Source organism: Leptinotarsa decemlineata, unplaced genomic scaffold (assembly GCF_025532065.1).
Source record: "Leptinotarsa decemlineata unplaced genomic scaffold, Ldec_3_MD MMD2_tig00026363_RagTag_RagTag, whole genome shotgun sequence".
Lineage (NCBI taxonomy): Eukaryota > Metazoa > Arthropoda > Insecta > Coleoptera > Chrysomelidae > Leptinotarsa > Leptinotarsa decemlineata.
The window spans coordinates 626,809-648,115 of record NW_027412706.1 but is presented as its reverse complement, the minus strand read 5'-3'; the positions used below and the strand labels follow the sequence as shown (position 1 = coordinate 648,115).

At 33.6% G+C, this 21,307-nt stretch overlaps 1 protein-coding gene and 1 long non-coding RNA gene across 2 annotated transcripts in view; one reads left to right on the top strand and one right to left on the bottom strand.

The window, feature by feature from the left end:
- The window catches only part of LOC111508797 (CKLF-like MARVEL transmembrane domain-containing protein 4), an 80,185-nt gene extending 65,745 nt beyond the window's left edge, over nt 1–14,440 (bottom strand). Inside the window, exon 1 of the mRNA XM_023164408.2 lies at nt 14,168–14,440. Within this exon, the coding sequence (XP_023020176.1) occupies nt 14,168–14,329 (162 nt within the window). The 5' untranslated portion in view covers nt 14,330–14,440. The remainder of the gene's footprint in view (nt 1–14,167) is intronic.
- A 2,489-nt stretch (nt 14,441–16,929) lies between these two features.
- On the top strand, nt 16,930–20,228 carry LOC141486702 (uncharacterized). The gene is made up of 3 exons (XR_012467991.1): nt 16,930–17,749; nt 17,799–18,587; nt 19,198–20,228. It is a non-coding gene; the product is annotated as an uncharacterized lncRNA (long non-coding RNA).
- Nucleotides 20,229–21,307: the final 1,079 nt, after the last annotated feature.

The window sequence follows — 21,307 nt, the reverse complement described above, 5'->3', positions numbered from 1 at the left end:
TAGGTCAAAAGTGGCCTATTCAAATCTCCAACGCAACCCGCAAGGGTTTCTTAACGAAAACGAATTTATATGCTCTGAGATATCTTTTGAAGGTTGAAAAACATATGACACATGTAATTTTTCACTCAAAGATTCATAAACATTCACAGCATTGAATGATTTTTTCAACAGATTTGAACCCAGGTTTGTGTTTAATAAACCCTACAAAATACAAATAAAAGAGAATACTGAGTCAGCTGCTACAAATGCAATACGCATATATACAGACGGCTCAAAAACCAAAGAAGGATCAGGATGTGGTTGTACTCCAGATCATTAAGCCTAAAGATTAAGTGGTGAATGGCAAAAAATACCAGTGTGGTCCCAACAAAACTGACTGGTATCTCAATCGCCAGAAAAGATTAACTAGGAAAGGAATTTCTGGCAAAAACATAACAATCTGCACTGATAGCAGACAAGTCCAGTGGCACCTACGGCCTGATGACTTCGACAATTGCGAAACTAGCCAAACGTCACACCCATCCTCAATCCTTAAAGAGGTGGGATGAAATCAAAAGATGCAATATTGCCAGGATCACCCTGGACGACCCTGGGAAGCTTGCGCCGAAGAAATATCTGGCGATGACCAGGAAAAATCTAAGCTTAACAGTAGGATTTCTGACTGGCCACTGCCATCTAAGGAAATACCTCCACAAGATGGGGCTAGTGGACACACCTCTATGCAGGATGTGTGAACAGGAAGACGAAACTGTCGGGCATGTCCTATGCGAATGCCCGGAGTTACTGTCGATAAGAGAGTGTGTGTTCGGCGAGTCTTGGCCTACACCTGCCGATATAAAGAAAATGTCTCCCATACACCTGTCCACCTTCCTGGAGAGGACTGGATAATCGATGACCTAGAATGGGTCACAATGTACAATGTACAATGTACAATGGGTCACATGTGGTCTGAGTGCTGTAGGCCTACACTCACCCTCCCTACTCTACAGATACAGATCCGGAAATCCAGTTTCTCGACGAAAACGAATGAATATGCTCTGAGATTTCTTTTGAAGGTAGAAAAACATATGGCTCATGTAATTTTTCTGTCAGAGTTATAAACATTCACAGCATTGTATGTTTTTTTTTTAAACAGATGTGAATCTACTTTCAAGATTTAGCCATTTAAATTTCTTGAGACATACAATTTCGCATACGATTTAGGAAATCATTTACATGCTTGTTACATTTTAAATTAATCATCCAAATTTTTACATTCACTTGATACCTCTAGTTTACTTCCGTTAATGGAGATTGTGAAATGGGGATGTTCCATAATTTCTAAATTTTTCGTCTCAAATATCATCATCTCAGTCTTAAACTGATTCAAGAGAAGACTGTGCGCTTTTGATGAGTTAAAGATATATTCCAGATCAGAATCCATTACTTCACAGACAGTTTCAACTCAGATGAGTAGAAACAGATTCATAAAGGTGTCATCGGCATAGTGAATAATCTTACAAAATTCTAGATATTTTGATAAGTCTGCCGTATATAGAATAGATGTGCAAACGTTCATTTTTGGTTAATTACTGTAGAAAGATATGGGCTCATAAATTATTAATTTGAATGCGACCTTCTCGTTTTCAAATATTCACGTGAGAAGTGTTAAAGAAAAGTTGAATTGAATATTCGAATAATTAATAGCACTGCTTTGGAAATATTCAATTTGTTCACCTGTTTTTTTTAATTCAAGAGGAATTTGTAAACATCTTCAAGTTATAAATATGGAGAATATTTGCGAAACATATTCAAAACGTTTCTAACTTTGAATTAATTGAACCTAAAAGGCTTGTCTGGTTACTACGTTTTTCTGCGATCACAAGTGTAAACACTAATATAAAAAACGCCTTTTGGGAAATGACCACTTAGTATTTAACTTTGAATGCATTTATCTATTTTGAAGACATTAAAAGAACATATAAACAGAAGCTTACATAATCTTTATTTTAATGTCATTCAAGCTATAAATAGATTTTACGCCTAAAATGAAGCTCATTAGGTGTAAGTAGATTATGAAAACTGATAATGTTATTCGTCATGAAGGTAATTGAAATAAAACCATGTTCATCAAAAAAAAGTATGTCATATTTGTGCACTTTGTGCTTCAATCAAGGTCAGAAATAATATCAGAAATTCATTATATGTAAAAGGATAATTGTGACAAGTGAAGAGAACGCTAAATATATAAAATATTCAATACAAATTGTTGAACTTATTCAAACCACAATGAACAATAACGACAATTTGTGTATTTGTGGAAAAAATATTTGGATTAAAAGGAAGTGAAAATCGAGACACTAATTCACTGTCTGTCTACTATCTACACCATTCAAAAGAAAGTTGCTAGAAATCCAATAAATGGCTTGCTGACGACAGCACACTTCTCGTCATTTCATTTGGATTTCAGGACATCGGCAGCGGATGCACATCTTCACCGGCAGCAGAAGGTTGCATATCTTTATGAGGATCTAGAGGTGATTTCGAATTGGGGTGAAAGTAACTAGGTTCAATTCAATGCATCGGTTTTGTTCATCAAAAAGATAAATGTCTCCGAACCGGATATAATAATGTCACAACAGATTATTCCGCTTTCTGCCTTGATAAGTTTATTGGGGATTAAAATAGACACCAATATGTCTTGGAATAATCATGTTGCTGATTCAGAACACTGTTCCGAACCAGAAAACTGTACATACCTCAGAAACTTTTGATATACAGATCAGACCGTCTTTGAAGTATTGTTCTCATGTATGGAGCTCTGCCCCTAGACAAACGCTAAAGCTGCTGATTTCCATCCAGAAAAGAGCCATCCGCCTGATTGAAGACACGAACATAATTTGCATTCTTGCTAGTCTGGAACATCTGAGAAAGGTTGGAGATTTGTCTCTCTTCTATAGATACTTTCACGGGAGGTGTTCAAGTGACTTGGCACATTTGATTCCACCAAGAGCGGTACATATCAGAAATACACGACGGACTGTGGTTGCTCTTCATTTTGAGGACCTTCAGCTGGGAAACCGACCTACTCTACATTCCCGACAGAATTTAAAAAAAAGAGAACTCTTGAAAGCACTGGGAGGCCATCCAGTGAGACTCTACATCATACATATAACATATTTATAAGACCGATCATGATAGGCCATGATCTACTGCGTGAAAAACATGAATTCTTAAAAGCCCTGAGAGGCAATCCAATGAGAGTATACATCATCATGGGCTATAGACCATGATCTACTGCGTGATCACTCAGAAACAAACCCATCGTATACTAATTACCGTGAGGAAAATTATTCACAATATTCCCTACCGATTCCCATTCAACCAACTATATGATATCGCCAAATTTACACCTATCACCATGATATTCTAGGAACCCCGAGGCTGATATGTCAATTGATATCTGATTTATTAAGAAGGTATGGGTGGATATAGACTGAATAATATGAGACCAGGTAATTTTTTCAATGAATCGTATTAGTGTCTTCCAAACTATAAGAGTTACAAGACCAGTCAAATGAAGGGAAGGCTACATATTCAGTAGCATCATATATTGGTGAATACAAATCAATAATAAATTAATAAATTAATAATAAACATTGTAGATATCTAGAAATAAAACAAATTGTTTTCGCCTCTATTATTAGAAATGTTACTGAGCTGTTTACATAACACATCCTTTTTGGTTTGGCACATTAGATGCAAAATTAAATATTTCGTATTATCTGGGTCACCATCAACCGTTTTTCAATTCATTGACACATTTCTAGACAATTCAACACTCCCGTGAATAATGTTAAAAAATTTGTTTTCAAAATAATTTTCTGTAACGTATTCAAAAAACACTTTATTGTGAGAGTTTCACTAAACAATTTTACAAAAACGCAACACGTATTTTACTCAAGTAAAGACACGCCCGAAAAAGCCATTGAATGGCGTTAGTTGTGGATTTTCATCAAGTATCGGCCAATTCCATCATTTCTGTGTTTGAAAATTTGTAACTATTCAAAATCCCGTTTAAATGTTCTGATAACTTTTATTTAATATCCAGATACCAATACAATCCCACTAAGAAATGACCACCCCTACATTATCGAACTGAAAATTCTCTTCTTCTTGGAAATCTGGTTAAAAAATATCTGAAATTTTTCAGTATTGAAATAACAATGAATTTAAATTATATGTGTTTGAAGATATAAATTTTCTGGGAAAAAACGCATTTGGCTCTCTACTTAACCATCTTGATACAAAAAATGAAGAAATCTTCCAATGAAAGGAAGCATCAATTTCAAAACAGTTATTCTATACATGGATGTGTAGATCATGCAAAGAAGTAACTTTCAGACACAGATTGGAATAAAAAGCCTTTTCGAAACAGCTACTTTCATATAAACATTGAATTACACGATAAAAAAACTTTGGAAACAAAAACTCTTATATGAATACTGAATTATACAAAACACACTATCTATCATGACACTCGTCATGGAATTGAATCAGATATCATTCACAATATAGTAGTTAGTGTTCCATGTAAGTGAAATTTTACCTCTTTCATTTACTATATTGTGTAGGAATCCTGTGAATGATATCTGATTCAATTCCATAAGAAAGTTTGGGATACAAACTGAATAGAGAAAAGTTTTTTTGTATAATTCAGTGTTCATATAAAAGTATTTTTATTTCATGTGAGTCAATGTTTATATGAAAGTAGTTATTTCGAGGGCTTTTTCATCCAGTTTGTGTCTGAAAGTTACTTCTTTGCATGATCTACACATTTTTGTATAGAAATAATTTTTTGAAATTGATTGTTTCTTTGCTTTGGAAGATTACCAAATTTTTTTATGAAGATAGAGAAGTAGAAAGCCAAAACTTTTTTCCAGAAATTAACCTGTCCTAAAAATGTGTCCCCTTTCAATTCATAGAAATTATCTGTTTTTCTAATGAGCGTCATCAATGTATGTAGGTACAATGAGACTCGAACCTGAAGATCTCCAAACTGTCACCCGACTCTCTTCGATTGTTCTTTGATCAAACCTTGTATTCTACTCATCGTTTTGTATTCGGGTCATTAAATACGCGTATACATCTGTAATCAATTTCAAAACCAATCCCACGTCTGCCCCACCTGAGATTACGCCTTTGCTATGTATTCAAACGAATAATGAAATCATTTTCCATTATGCACTCAAATTATATAGTCGTCGATATTTTCAGAAGCAATTAAACACTTGTGTTTGAAAACTTGTTAACGATGGAATTTAACTGTATTCCGCTTGATGCCGGCTTCAGTTAATCATAAAGTATGTGACATCGATATTAACTGATTGGCAATCAACTGAAGAGTTGACTTTTCCGGTGCCCATCTTCTAGGCAAATTCGATTAACGATTATTTATGGCATCACGTTTTTTAGTCACTGAATGGTTGATAAACCGGGCCATTAGATCAATGTAATTTTTCATTGTGATTTCGTATGACAGAAATGAATGTCGACAATGTCTGTATGCCAGCTGCTACTTGGGAGTTTCAACCTTATTTGTACATTCACAATGTACAACATGTATTCAATCCGAAAAAAAAATGTAATTTTGTCGCGAAACGTAACCTGAATGCTTAAAAAATTGAACGGGAGATGGGTTTTCAGGAGAGATTTGATTTTTGGGAAAAAACTTCTTGGCTTACTACTTCTTCAAATTCATACAAAAAATGTGGAAAATTTCTAAAGAAAAGAAGAAGGTAATTAACTTCAATATACACTTCTTGCACAGAAGTGTAGATTATGAACAGAAGTTTCTATCAGATACAAACTGTAAGAAAAAACCCATCCGAATGTTATGCAGTGAGAGTAATTTCAATAAATTTGGGAATCAAAACTGCCAGAACGGTGTATTACGCCCTCGTTGAATCCCACCTACGTTATGGAATACCGTTTTGGGGAGTATGCAATTCATCAGCACTTCTGTCTGTATTAGTACTGCAGAAACGGGCTATCAGGTATATGTGTAAGTCTAAACTTCGTGATTCATGCAGACAAATTGGTTGAACAAAAGATTGTAACAGTGATTGCTTTGTTTATTCTGGAATCGGTTTGCCTCATTTACAAAAATATGTCCCAAGATGTTTAATCGCTTACCCTCAGATATAAGATATGCAAATTTGACCAACAAAATGTTTAGAATAGGAGTAATAGTATATTATGCAACGATCATGTAATGATGGTTATTAAGACACGAGCATTAACCGGGATACGAAACGAGCCGAAGGCGAGTTTTGTATGGTATATGCGAGTGTATTAATAACCATTACATGAGAGTTGCATACGCTATTTTTTCTAAACCCGATAAATAATGAAAAACTATAAATATTATATTTGTATTGAACACATCTACAGTAATTAACTCATATTTTTTTTTAAAAAAACACAAACTTAATGGTATTATCATGGATATGAAAACTATAAAGATTCTAATTATATTTATATTGAATATAACAACTGTAATTAAACTGATCTTTTAAAAATATTGGAGTCGATGGTATTCCTTCTATATCGCTGTTTTCAGACATTTTGATAATATAGGTAGGTAATATGAAAACTGATTTTGACAAATAAAGCAATTAGTTACTTAGGTTAGAATCTAGGACAAAGGAACAGGATTCTTTATTGAAAAATTATGGGTTTCTATTGGTTGATAATCTGTATCGTTATGAAAAATCTGTATCATAATGGATATCATTATGAAACGGATTATGGTCATATAAGTGTATTGTTACAGTACAGGTGTAGAAAAAAACATTTTTGGCTGATAGACCGTATTATAATTTGCAAGAGTTCTATAATGATAAATTTACGTGACAAAATGTGTATATTTGAATTTAGGTTATATAAGATTTTTGTTTATATTCTTGTTTGGATATAAATGTTTGATTGTCTGGTGTAATGGGTGTGTTTATTTATGTAATATTATATATAAGTATATATGTTTATATGTGTATTATATAAGTGTTGATAATATTTCTGAACAAATCTGTACACAAAATTTATTCTTAATGACAATAAAGTGTCTTACTTCGTTGAAGTATTTTTGCAATTAATTAAATACATCTGGAACAATTAAATTGATGGATTTGAACGTATCTACGTCATAGGAAAGACATGAAAAATGACAAATGAAACTTTCTATGTTTTTTACACCTTTTATTTGTAACTAACGTTACTGCAGTTCCGTCCTATAAGGACATTTTCAAACCAATATAATGTTGAACCGTTATTATTGAACATAAAATACTGGTATAATGATACATCATCATTGCTTATATATGAATGGAATTATCAAATTTTTCACATTTTATATTAATATAATTCATCTCGTGTCTCAGAAATATATACAGTGAACATAAGCCATCCTGGATAAACTCAAATCAGAATTGAAAAAAGAAATTAGGAATCACCAAATATTCAGGACATTCAATTCGTGTTAAATGAAGGTAAGTTGAAAATATTTTCAAAATAACTTGTATAATTGATGACCTATTTATTTTGTAGAAATTCGTATTGAAAATAAGATAGAAAAAATATACTTTTGTCTAATTTCTACCAATTTGTTACGACCGGTTTCAGTTTATTAAACGGTTCTCAAGTACACTAAGTTCACTAATAGATAATCCTAAATCTACAGGTGTTCAATTGCTGTACTTTTTTCGAAATACTTCTAACTAGCCCTCGTCAAGAAACACACTGTATAGTATAATTCATTTCCAGATAGTGTCAATGCTCTGGCACAGAAGTTCGGTACTACTTCCAGTTTTTTACCTTATATATGTAACACATTAAACTCTAATACCGATGTCGTACATTTCAGCAGTTAGAATTTAGACGTTTAGAGAAACTTTGTAGTAAAAGGGAATAAATGAAAGAGGTTTCTAGAGCAATAACCTCCTTCAAGTAATGATCCGAAAGATGTTATTTCAATTAATATTATGAGACTCAACGAATGTTGAAGCATTCAGTTTTCAGACATCCTGTAACACTTACATAACACATTAATAAACTGTGTCTCTTTCATACGACTGAATGCCTTTTTTAGTACTGTTTACCGTATGAAACATCTAAAAGTGTCCTGCTAATTCAGGTCACACTAGGAACTAATTATATATTACGAATAAATTAATACTAATTAGGCGAACGAAAAACATTTTAGAACGCCTCATTGGCTTGGGAATTAATTTAGGAATATGGCGCTCAATGGTCGTGAAGTAAACTAAAATCGGTGGTTTCACCAGCAATAATCACCTGTGACTTCACAAGGCACAGATTCTCATTTTATACTAAACAAAACATAATAATTTTACTCAATGTACTTAAAAAACTATGCATGCATCAGTACGCATCGGCAATTATTTTTAATCTGTTATTCTAAGTAAGAAAGTTTAAAATATTGAAAAACAAAGTCCTATCAGTTAATTCAACAAATCGTTGTGGTTTCTTCTGCTTTCCGTTAATGAAAGTATATTATTCAGTTTCTCATATCAATAATAATAATAATACCAAAAACATTACTCGCACAAATTCACAATTAGAGAACTCGAATCTCCCAAAACAATAAAATTATTCCATATTTCACAATCAATTGTAACGATTAGTTATTTATCGTTTGAGGTCTTTATTTGTTGAAAACACTAGCAGCATCAATGGTTGAAATTTCCACCTATCGGTCAAGCAGCATCTCACAAATGATTCATTATTTCCACAAAGAATATTTTCTTTGCACCGCCACCTTTCGGCAATGATCCTTTCGAATACAAAGCGTAAAAGAAGTGTGATGGAATTGAGTATTTCTGAGTAAAATAAGTTATTTCAAATACCTACTGAATATATTAGAAGTGACGAACACTCGTTCATTCTTTACATGGTCTGGGAACTTATATTTTAATAATAATAATAATAATAATAAATGCTTTTATTGAAAGGTTACTCAGTACAAGGGATACTAATCTAACCTAACAAATGGCAGAATTCAACGTCTGCGCATGACGAATCAAGGCAGAAATTGCTCTTCCATCCAACCAGTAAGAGATAACGTATAATAATACACAGTGTTTGCTTAATTAAAACTAGAAAGAAGAAAAAAAAGGAAAAAAGGGAGAGAAGCAGAAGAAAAGTAGAAAAGAGAGGCAATAAACGAATAAATGAAAATTATATGTTCTATGTGTGGAAAATCATGTTACAAATATGATGATAAATTTGATGATTTCTTCATATTTATTGTAAAAACATATGTATAGGTGTCAACTGATAACTGTTATAAAAGAAGAGAACCGGATTGTAGCATGAATCTCTTCAAATTTTTCTTGAAACTAAGTGGTGATAGAGATTTGAATTCAATGGGTAGCCGATTATATAAGTGTGCAATGTTATAAGAAAAAGATCCTCGAAAAAAAAAAGTTTTATGTTTAGGTGCAGTCAAGAGATGTTTAAATCTCAAATTTAGATTATGTACATCGGTTCTAAAGGATAGTTTCGTGAATAGGTAGGCAGGTTTCCCAGTGGATATGACCTTATGGAATAAACTAGCAGAATGTAGTGTGCGCCTAGCATCCATGTTCAGCCACCCGAGTTGTTTCAAGTATTGAGACACATGCTCACGTCTCCTTACGCCCGTGACGAGTCTTATGCACGAATTCTGCAGTTTTTGAAGTCTCTGCCTGTCAGATTTCAAGAGTCCTGGACCATAAACAGTATCAGCATAGTTTGCATGAGATAGTACCAGTGCGTCGCAGAGTAATATTTTATTTGTTTTGTTCAAAAGATTTTTATTCGAGTATACTAATTTTAGATTCATATAACCCTTCCTAAGAATCTGAGAAACATGCGTAGTGAAACGCAGAGAATTATCGAGATAAAGGCCTAAATTTTTCGTGACGTCACTTTTTGGTAATTGAACCCCATCGATGGAAATGTTAATCAACTCGATGCAACGATTCTTTGCATTTGGCCTGTATTTGAAATGCTTCTACAGCTTAAAGGTCATCATTCTGATTTCCGGAAGCAAACATCAACAGGTAACTTTTCTTTGAAGAAGAGCCGAAGTCTTTGAACCGTGTCTGTTAACAGCAGAATCCAGATTCAAAGAGTTCCTAAATTCAAGAATTAGTCCACTGGTGAATTCGATGGATTCATCTGTTGGTCCATTCGAAACGTTAGCGGGTTTCCATTGGTTGAAGCAATCCATCAGAAATGGATTTATAAACTCATTTATTGTCTCCAATCCTTTTTCTATTGTTAGACACTGTCTCGTTTTTCAATGTAGATTCCTAATATCAACGCCAACAACAAGAAGTTTTATATCTGGAGGAAATTTCAGTTTATGCTGACAGCAACTTAGTACAAATCAATACCATAAATTCATGGTATTGACTCTAAGGTTGAATTTATTATCATTCGACATAATAATGTTAGAACAAACATTTTCACTGGCAGAGGCAACCTTACAGAAAACTTGGAAGACTATTTCGAATTAGAAATCTGAATACACCTTAGCAACTTTGGTGGTTTTATAAATTTAAATTCGACATTTGGAGAATTGCTCATATCTATGGGCTCGGCCCAAACCAGTCCCATGTTCAGGATCACAAATATCATAGGCAATCCTAGAAGCCTAGAACATTGGACATCTCTTAGATATTTTCAAGAAAAGAGTTATTTTCCTGTTGGAAGTGTGGTTCAGAAGTACCTGGCGAAACGCAGCTGCCTATCATTTCGTTGCACTCAGTACATTTGAAACTTTAGTTTTTGAAATCTCTTTCATTTGGAGAACTTCCTTATGAAAACGCCGTCGAAAAATTTTACGCAGTTCTGATATGTGGGTATTTTTAAAGAGTGTATAGTTTCATGGTCGTTTCATGGTTATGGTCGGTATTTTCCTGTTTTCTGCTCGCGGTCTGCAGGTTTTTATGTAAGACGTCTCAGAAATGACTCCACCCATTTATATCAGAAAGAAGTCAAGGAAAAAGCAAAATTCCGATCGTTAATCATGAACCCACAACCACCTAAATTGTATTCGTTGATGAAATTACACAAAGATAACTACCCGATAAGACAGATAGTTTCTTTCGTCACAGCTCCTTCAGTTAAAATAGGTATCCGAAAAATTCATTGCAATTATTCAAAACCACAACAATTTCAAATCAAAATTCAGTTTGAGGAATGCAAACCATTTGATCAATGAAATTCAAGATATTACAATCCCGGATAATGCCAAATTGATTTCATTCGATGTAAAGAATCAGTTTCCCAGTATTCCTCCGAATGAAACGATTACTCTGGTAGAGAATCTATTGGACGAAAACTCTATCAATCCGGTAGTGAAAAATGAAATATTAGACTTGCTTACGATGTGTTTTTCACAGAATTACTTCCACTTCAATGAAACTTTTTACTTATCCTTGAAAGGTCTCATAATGGGAAACCCACTTAGTCCTATTCTGACAGAACATTCAAAGCTCACATAAAGGAACACAAATATAGTTTTCAGAATGGAAAAATAAATTCCACATATGCCAGGCATTTAATCTCAGAGGGATATGAGTTCAACCATGAATACAAACCCTTCCATTTCCAGAAGAAAGGTTTGAAACAAACCCGGAAATTGCTTTCATTTAAGTATTTCAGTTTAGAATTCTAGTTTAGTTAGAAAAATAAATATATTACTGTCATCCATGCACTCAAAAACAATAATTTTTTTTGGGAAAAAAGTTTTTGGCTTTCTACTACTCCATCTCGATACAAAACAATTCTTTCCGAAAAAATTAATCACTCCTAAAAATATAATCCCTTCAATTCAAATATTTTTTTTATTTGAAACATACCACATGGTTATTAAAACATGAAAATGTTACAGAATCCGACAATAAACCATGTCTCTACCTATTGAATTGTATTTTTTATATATGCCCACAAATATTTAGAAACATTCTAAAATCATGTTATCACATGAATATATAAACAATTATAGACATAAAATGATAATATCATTAAATTGGACATAATTTGATAATTAATCTCCTCAGAAGCTTTATCAGTTTCGAAATTAATAATTGCAGTAAATGTAATGAATAGATAATGAGAGTACATTCGTTGTCTTTTCAAAAAATGAAGGTGAATTTTAATTTTCATCAAAAAATAATAAATTATTCTATTTCCCTTCAAGGTAGTTCCTCTCAGATATAATAAATAGACTTGTGCCAGTGATTTTTCCAATCCTCATGGGTTTCTTCGATATTGGGAACAGAAAAAGTCACAGGAGGCCTAATCTGGTGAATACGGTGGCTGGGACAGATAACGGTGTTGTTTTTGGCGAAAAAATTACGGACAAGCAATGACGAGTGAGCAGGTGTATTATCGTGATGCAAAAGCCATATACTGTTTTCCACAATCCCAAACATCTTCTTCGTTTCTCGCAAACGGTGCGTAACTTCAAAATAATACTCCTTATTGACCGTACCACCATATGGCGAGAACTCCTAATGAACTACGCCACGGTAATCAAAGCAAAACCTTGACATTCGATTGAAATTGTATGGCATGAGCCAAATGATATGCCGACACCCTCAGCAACTTCTCTAATAGTGATTCGACGATTTTCCATAGCAATTATCTTCACTTCCTCAACATTTTCATCGGTTGTTGATGTGCTGGGGCGTCCAGGGCGACCGTCGTCATTCACATCTTCTCCATCTTCTGTGAAAAACTTGTATCACTTGTAAACATTTTTCTGACAGTTCTAACTTTTATACCTCTCACCAACAAACATGTCAAATAGCTGAAACTGTGAACATATGTTTGTAATTCCAATAAAATGATTTTTTCGCTGACTGATGAAATAGCTTCGTTAGGTATCTACTTTTGCTGATTAATCATTTCGTAGACTCTTTTTGATTCCACCCATGTCTTCATTTTTTCTTTTAACCTCTCAAAATTTTCCGCTAATTTCAATCCACCATGAATCTCTTGGAATTCATCTTAGACTTTTTGAATTATATATCGAACCTTCTGGTTTTTCATTTGAAAACTGAGTTGAATTTGTTTATCTATAAAAGTATTTGAATTGTTTTTATAATAACGGAGGAGAGTCCCCAAATTCAAACTGGAAAATTCACAGGGCTAGTGAGGATTGGACAAAATAGAAATTTCAGAATATGTGGAAAAATCCATGTGACACTGACGTTTACATTCGACTAAAATAGAATCACAAACTATAAGTGTCGTATTCTAGTGATAAACATGAATGTAAAGTCTTAAACATACCAGCAACAATCAATTCAATATTTCTCTAATTAAACCCTTCAATATTCACATCAATTCGATGGAAAGTGAAAAATCTTATTTGATTTATTTCAAAGTAAACGTGTGCGATTTTTCAAAAATAGAAGTGACACGCGCTTTTCGACATATTTTCCACTAAGACTCCTAGCTTATGTTTTTGTGAAACACCAGCAACAATCAATTCAATATTTTTCTATTCAACCGAAATTACTCAATATTTACCTTGATGGAAGAATAATTTAATTTATTTCAAAGCGAAGAAGTAATGCGATTTTCTTAGAATATATATGACATATGCCTTTCAACATTTTTCTCTCTCAGTTTATAATTTTTTGGAAACCGAAACAATCAATATTCACCATAGTTCGAGAAAGAGCGAAAAATATATTCAATTTATTTCAAAGTGAAGTGGTGCGATTCTCTTAGAATAGAAATGAGACGCTCCTTATATTCGTGCATTCTTTTCTAAATGAACTAATTCTCCTGTTCTGTTCTCAGAGCGGTCCATTTTTTCAGTTTGTTTGACATACTTTCAAACAAATTTCACAATTTTAGAAACTACGGGTTAGGTTCATGCAAATTAGTGGGCCACGGATTCATCTTCACTACAATTGTGAACTTCACTTTCTAGGTGCGCGCCTCAAGAATACCTTCTTGACATGCTTCACTCCACGAAGTATTGCTGCCTTTGGGAGAATATATAACTGAAGGTGAAGAACTTGTTCGAAACATTTTATAAGAGGTGTGTTTGTGGGAAGTCAATCTCGTTCTGTAAAAGCTTATGCGGTATGTTTGAAACACTTACAAACTCTGCAATTTTCAGTAGTCCTGGCACAGTTTTGAAATAATCCAAATTGATTTTAATCCAAGAAAAGGGCGAATCCTGCTGCTGGTTCGTCTGTTGCGGCTTATTCGCCATGTTATTGTTAGGCGCTTCTTGCACATTGACCACCGTTTCTGTCATCATCAGACAGAATTTGTACCGAAATTCGAGTTATTTAACGAAAAGTTACGGTCAAACACAACACCTGTTACCCGCGAAGCTATAACAGCAGTTTCAAGCGAACAATTTAAAAGGTAAGTTGGTCGCGCCAGCAGAAAGCTGAAACCTGATAGCGTTGTTGCCACGTCTTTTGATTTGTCTTCTATAACCGGATGAAACGGACCACAATTCATTTTGAACAAAACAAAATGGTCAAATTATGAAGATAATCAAATGAATGGAGACTTGGAAATGGAGAACCCCAAAAACTACACCGTTACTTAATGAGGTAACAAAATTAATATTTCGCATTGAAATTAAAAATATTCACCCCTTCCTACTCTCATACACAGCTGGCTGATATCACCATTCGAGTAAGAAAGGCACTGCTCTCTTGTTTAAATCGGTCTTGCACTGATGCACTCCAAAAACTGTGTGTTGGTGATCACTTGATTAATTTCAGAGATTTTCTGAGTAATATAGCTGTAAGAGTTCTGAGCCATTTCTGATGGAAAAACACGTGCAAATTTGAGCATATCCATTTTGTCGATTTTACGACCTTTGACCTTCAAAGCCTACTTCGAGATCACGCGTCGTTGGTAAGTGTTTCAGAGAGAAAGAGAGACGTTAGTGAGTGGGAGAGAGACACGTGTGACGTAGTAGTCCCCACTTCTCCACTTTTGCTGTCATCCAGTCGACCAATCAGAAGCTACCGCGTGTACAGCGGAAACTTTAAATCAGTAGCGAAACAAAGCCACTCTTGGAGCACTTCAAGGTCGCGCGTAGTCGGTAAGTGTTTCAGGCAGAGACTTTAGTGAGTGGGAGAGAGAAACGTGTGACGCAATCGTTGCAGAGAAGAATGGGATGAGTATCGAAGAGATTCAAAGATAAGAGCATGGACTTGGGCAGACGACCTTAGGCATATGGACCGTTAAATGAAATTTTCCTCAGCTGCCGATGACCACTGGGAGCAGTGAATGGTGCACGACAAGGGGGCTCAGGGGTGAAGCCCTAAGGGGCCACGAGAAATGAGGCAGAGTCCCAAAAGAGACCAAGTCTACGCTCTTGTCTTTGAATATCTCCGATACTCATTCCATCCTTCTCTCTTTCTCTCTTTGAAACACTTTCCAACGACCTTGGAGTTGGCTTTGAAGGTCGAAGGTCGTAAAATCGCCAGAATAGACCTGCTTGAATTTGCACGTGTTTTTCCATAAGGAATGACTTGAAACTCTTGCAGCTTTATCACTTTTCTGCCGCAGGGTAAACGACGAGAATTCACCAAATATTTCTGTGAGGAATCTTGCACAAACGTATATTAGATTAAATCCGATATCCATCGTGGTACCCTTTATATTACTGAGTAATTTGAAAAATCCCTGTTTATTAGTATCAAAAACTTTTAAATGAAACATACAATGTTAACTTCTATTCTTGACACACATTGTATAAATTGAAGAATAGTTCACAATAGGCAAAAAATTATGAACTCAAAAATTTTTTTTAATAAATAAACAATTATAAAATGAATATTGGAGAAAATTCACTGAAAACTATGCCCTTGAAAATCCAGAAAATAGTAAAGTTATGAAGAATTCACAGGGGTATATTTTTATGAGAAATTATTTTTTGGGAAAGGAAGATTTTGGCTTTCTACCTCTCCATCATAAATGTGCAATTTATTCCAAAATAAACTCTTTACAAAAAAATCTGTTTTTTCGTTAACCAGCTGTCGCACCCCAACGAACGACAACCCTCAGAAGTTGAAACTTGTGCGAGATAAGGACTTACGAGGTCTTACCTTTTAACGTGTGATTCCTAACACAAAGATGAATAGATCATACAAAGAAATAACTTTCAAACACAAAACTGGAAGAAAAATCCCTTTCGAAACAACTACTTTCAAATAAACTTCAAATTACGCGAAAGAAAAAATACTTCAGAAAACAAAAATTGTTTTCTTATTCCATTTGTATTCCAAGTATTCGTTAACGAATTGAATCAAATATCATTCACAGGATTGCTACACAATATAGTTCATGAAAGAGGAAAATTTCACTTACATGGAACAGTGTCATCCTCAATGGCGGACATCCGATGTTTCGGAATAAGTCACTTACCTTGTTGACTTTTCAGCATCAATCTGGATAACATTACAAGATAAATCACTCAATTCTTCCATGAAATTACGCCTTTATGTCACGAATGAGTTGAATCTACTCATGCCATCGATGATAGTACCTACGTAATGAAATTCTTTCTCTTATTTGATTTATTTCCAGTCATAGGAATCTTGTTTAAATTGAAACGTGTATATTTTTAGTTTATTTTGAAATTATTTGATTTGTTCCTTCCTTTGGAAGATTCTCACATTTATTTTATTATAAAGATGTAGAAGTAGAAAACAAACCTTTCTTTCCAGAATTCAAAGGGTTATTCACATTTTGAGTATATGCATGGGGATTTGGTAAACAGTAAAAGATATAGAGTCGGTGGTTGAATAGTGGCAAAGTTGCCTATTTTCGAGTACTGTTGAATGATTCAAAAAAATCGACTGTAGCTCTTTTGGTTACCACGAGAAAACCCCGAAAATTTCCAAATTTTATGTTTTTTATTTGAATAGATATTGAAAATCTGTCTATAATTCGTCATTAGAACTTTCATTGTACTATTAGAATATGATCATAGAATATTCATATAGGGTGTAATCAGGGGGACATTCAAATATGGAATTTTTAAATACGGACCTGTAATTTTGGTAGCAATTTTTTGATCGGTAATGTTTATAAAATGTTGCAAAATCCAAAGTCTTCTGTATATTCCGGAAAATTTTGGTAATGATGATCAAATACATGCTCCAATTGGGGCACTTCTCACTTACAAGCCATTCTGGATTTCCTGTCACTAATGCTTGAACTTTTGAATGTTTGTGAAGGAACGACAATAACATTTCAACAACATTTTTTGTTTACGAGATGAACCTCCAGCAAATCACATATCTCTGCATGAGGCAATGGCATATTATTGATAACAAATAACGCACTCAACAACATCAAACATTCACATTTGCCAGAGCCAGGGCTAATATTTGAATTTGAGGCTTATTTGCTTCAGCAGAGCGGTACAGGAAAGCCTTTCGCAGTTTGACACGGTTTCTGACATTACTGAAGAATTCAATCGGAAAAATTTTAAAAACTTTGATGCCTCCTTGCAAAAGTGAGCTTTGGTAACCGTTCCGACGGGTTAACTACATTGCTAGTATTTGGAACAATGCAACTATGAAGATGATAAATATTTTCAAACCCGAAAATAATGGCTGGACATTAAAAGATGGTACTTATGATTTTCATTGGTTCGATGGAGATCAATTACCGGGTTTTGTCAGTGAGTCGCTGGAAGAACAATCAGGTAATTTATTTTCGTTTCTCATATTTTTTGTGTCTCTAAGTTTTTTCAGATCGTCATTGTTTGAATTGTTGTTAACAGTAGAAGTGGAAGGAAATAGGATAATGCAAATGACGACAATGACGATTTAGATTTATATATTCAATATCAAGATTGGCCAGATGATGAATTGATAATGAAGATTAGAGGCACTACTGAGAAATATTGAGAGAATAATATTTTTCTACTTTGTATTTTTTTATGATCAATTCCCAATAAATAATTAATTTCAAAAAATTGCTGTTATTCAATAAACTATCGAGTTTTTGACATTTCTAAAAAAAATTAGGTTCTTTCTAATTCATCAAAACAGCTTGTAGGATACAATTCTAGAATTATTGTTGTCAAATGAGCATTTTTTCACAAGTTAATTTTTGATTACTTACCTAATTTTCTAATTTTTACCTGATTTTTTTAAATACTAATAATTAATTGAAACGAGTGAACTGTAAAAGAGTAAGAGAGAGAAGTCAATATATCCTAATACATGTCTCACTTAGTCTCATGCCCGTGGATAATGCCCTCGCGCTCCTACCCACAGAGGCATTAAAATTGAATTTAGGGGATGATTGGCCCCTTGGATCGGTCTGTCTTATTGTAAAAGGTTTTAAAATAGTTGCCTGGTGGACATATATGAAAATGGAGCATCATAATCTATGTGAAGTTGAGTAATTATTTCGGAAGCTTTAAAGCGTCTGCAAAGCAATGCGGCCGACGGAAAGTGTCTGGGAGTATTGGCGACTTATTTTTAAGGATATTGCCTAAAATATACGTAAAAATCAACTTGGAGAATTTACGTGAGGTAAATAATGTATTTTGATTACCTGATATAGGTATTCATTATTATTTTTTGATTCACAACTCTCATAACTCCCGCATTGTTAAAAATTGTCATATACAGGGTATTTTGAAAGACGTCAATAATTTCGAGTGGTGATTACTTATATTTTATGAAACATATGAACGTTCTTCTTTTATTAATAACTCAAAAGTCTTTTTGCCGATTTTAATATTTCTTAACAGTCACAAAGGGCTTCTTGCCATCACAATAATTGCCGGACAATAATTCCATTGATGTCAAAAAAGATTTTGAATATGTTACAGCATAACCCTGATCAAACATTTAAATAAATTATATTTTCAATTTAGTGCATTTCTATAAAAGATTGTTTTCGAACACTTGTTTTTAATTAATTGTTTAATTTAATAAAAAAGTCAAACTTGGAGAAAAACAGCGAACAATGATTTTACCATAAATATCAGTCAGATAATCCTCTGTGACGTCACTGGAATTATTACCCCTGATCTAATTTCATGAAAAGAAGCCACTTGTTACTGTTAACAAACAGACCCAGTTTCATTAAAATCGGAAAAAATACCACCTAAAATTAATGATACACCCTGTATTTCAGATCATCTGTAAAGCCGGTAATTGCAGAACGCAGAGTGCAGAATGATAACCATAAAAATAGAATGATAACAATAAAAAAGTATAAAAACCCTGTCAAACAAACTTTTTGGAAAAAGTTTTTTATTGATAAGACGTGGCACCGTCGCCAAATACTCTGATGGACGTTGCATAGGTGGGACTTCTCTGTTATAATAGTTGACGAACGGGGCCCGTTAGTTGTTTGTTGAGGCAAGGAATGCTGGATCATGTAGGCATGTTCAAGGAAACGCCGTTTAGGAAATAGGTGGAAGTTTCTTACAGGGTGTTTCCTGTTTCTTCATTGCAAAGGTGCGGTTGCCATCCTGCTATTTTTAACACTCTATCATTATGTATTTTATGATAAAAACATCAATCTAATTGTTAACTTTTGCTTCATAAGTTTTTGAATAAAAGTCAATCGTATATCTAAACAGAGTTGTGAAAATTACATGAAAAATGAAATTTTTGTCATCGATGTCACTGTCAACAAAATACCATTGAAAACAAATCAAATGAGTACATGAACAAATTAATAGGTATTTATATGAGTGATATAAATATTAACAAATTTCAACAAAGTTTTTGTTCAGATTTTATATTTATATTTAATCCGATTACATAAATTATCAATTTCATTACTTTACATAACATTTTTCCCTTTTTCCATTTTTTCCATTCATTATATTTGTTTGTTTCACAAGTTTTATCAAAGTCAAAGTCAAAATTTATTCATCATTTTTGATACATGAATGTATATATGACACGTCACATTTTACAAAAGATATTTTATCTAATATCACTTATATCAATAATAAATAATACATGTTACACAAAAATATCATTTTCATACTCTTTCAGGGAATAGAAACAACTTGTTACCAAAAAGTCTTTGACTTTTTTCTTGAATTTGAGAAAATTTGTTTTACTTCTGATGCTGTGTGGTAATAAGTTAAAATATTTTGCCCTGGCATAATGTGGCGAACCTTTGTACTCATTACGGTTTATTTTTTCCTGATGTTTATTATTCATTAAATGATTGTTTCTACACCAACATTCGAATTTATTGATTACTTGTTTCGTTTTATTTTCAATTTCATTTTGATCTGGGGACGTCACAAAGATTGTTGTGTCATCGGCATATATGAAAACTCGACCTTTTTTTATTTTTTTTGGTAGTTCATTAACATTAAGTAAAAATAATAGTGGTCCAAGCACCCCTCCCTGTGGGGTCCCCAGATTCATATCAAATTGATATGATTAATTGTCGTTGACTTTAACGACTATTTTCCTATTATGGGAGAGTGTGTATGAAAGAGCCAGTTTTGAAAAACATCAAAAAAATGTACGTCAGGTGATGGTTATTGAGTAAAATTGCTTTTTGTAAATAATTAGTTTGATAGTCATGGTTATCCAATCAAAATAAAATGAGATACCATGACAGAAATTAGTAATATGGCAACTTAAAGAAAAAAAGGAAATCGGCACTTTCAAAGCAACGTGTATGAAAGAGCCGGGTTCCTCTTTACAAAAAAAAAACAGTCTTTCAGCAAATAAAAATCACTTAATAAACTATTTATCTGTTACCTATATAAATCTTATCAAACTGTAAAATTGCTCATTTCTGTGAAAATCAGTTATTTATCAGTCTTAAATTACAATCCACTCGTTCATAATTATTCAATATCTTGTTATGAAAGGCCCATAAACTGTAACATCCATTGGTTGGAGTCTATGGCTACAATGAGGAGGAAATATCAGCAGAAGTAACTTGCCCAATTTGTTTTGACCCTTTTTTAGCGATGACCAAAACCAAACCAAAAAATAATACATTTACAAACATTGCTTTACAATTACAATAAACTCAAAATGCTCATTCTAATAATTAATGTACATTTATATATCACCAGAGAACAGATAATGTAGGTCCACAAATCATTTGCTTTATTTTGAACCGTTCAGCTCGGTTTGGAAAAATCGTCGCCTCTCCAGTATGTCCATGAGTTAGCCGTAACAGTAAGCTGACAGCCTGCATTTAATCTATCCCATTCATCTCGCACCACGCTCTCTGCCCATTCATTCGCAATGCGTACCCA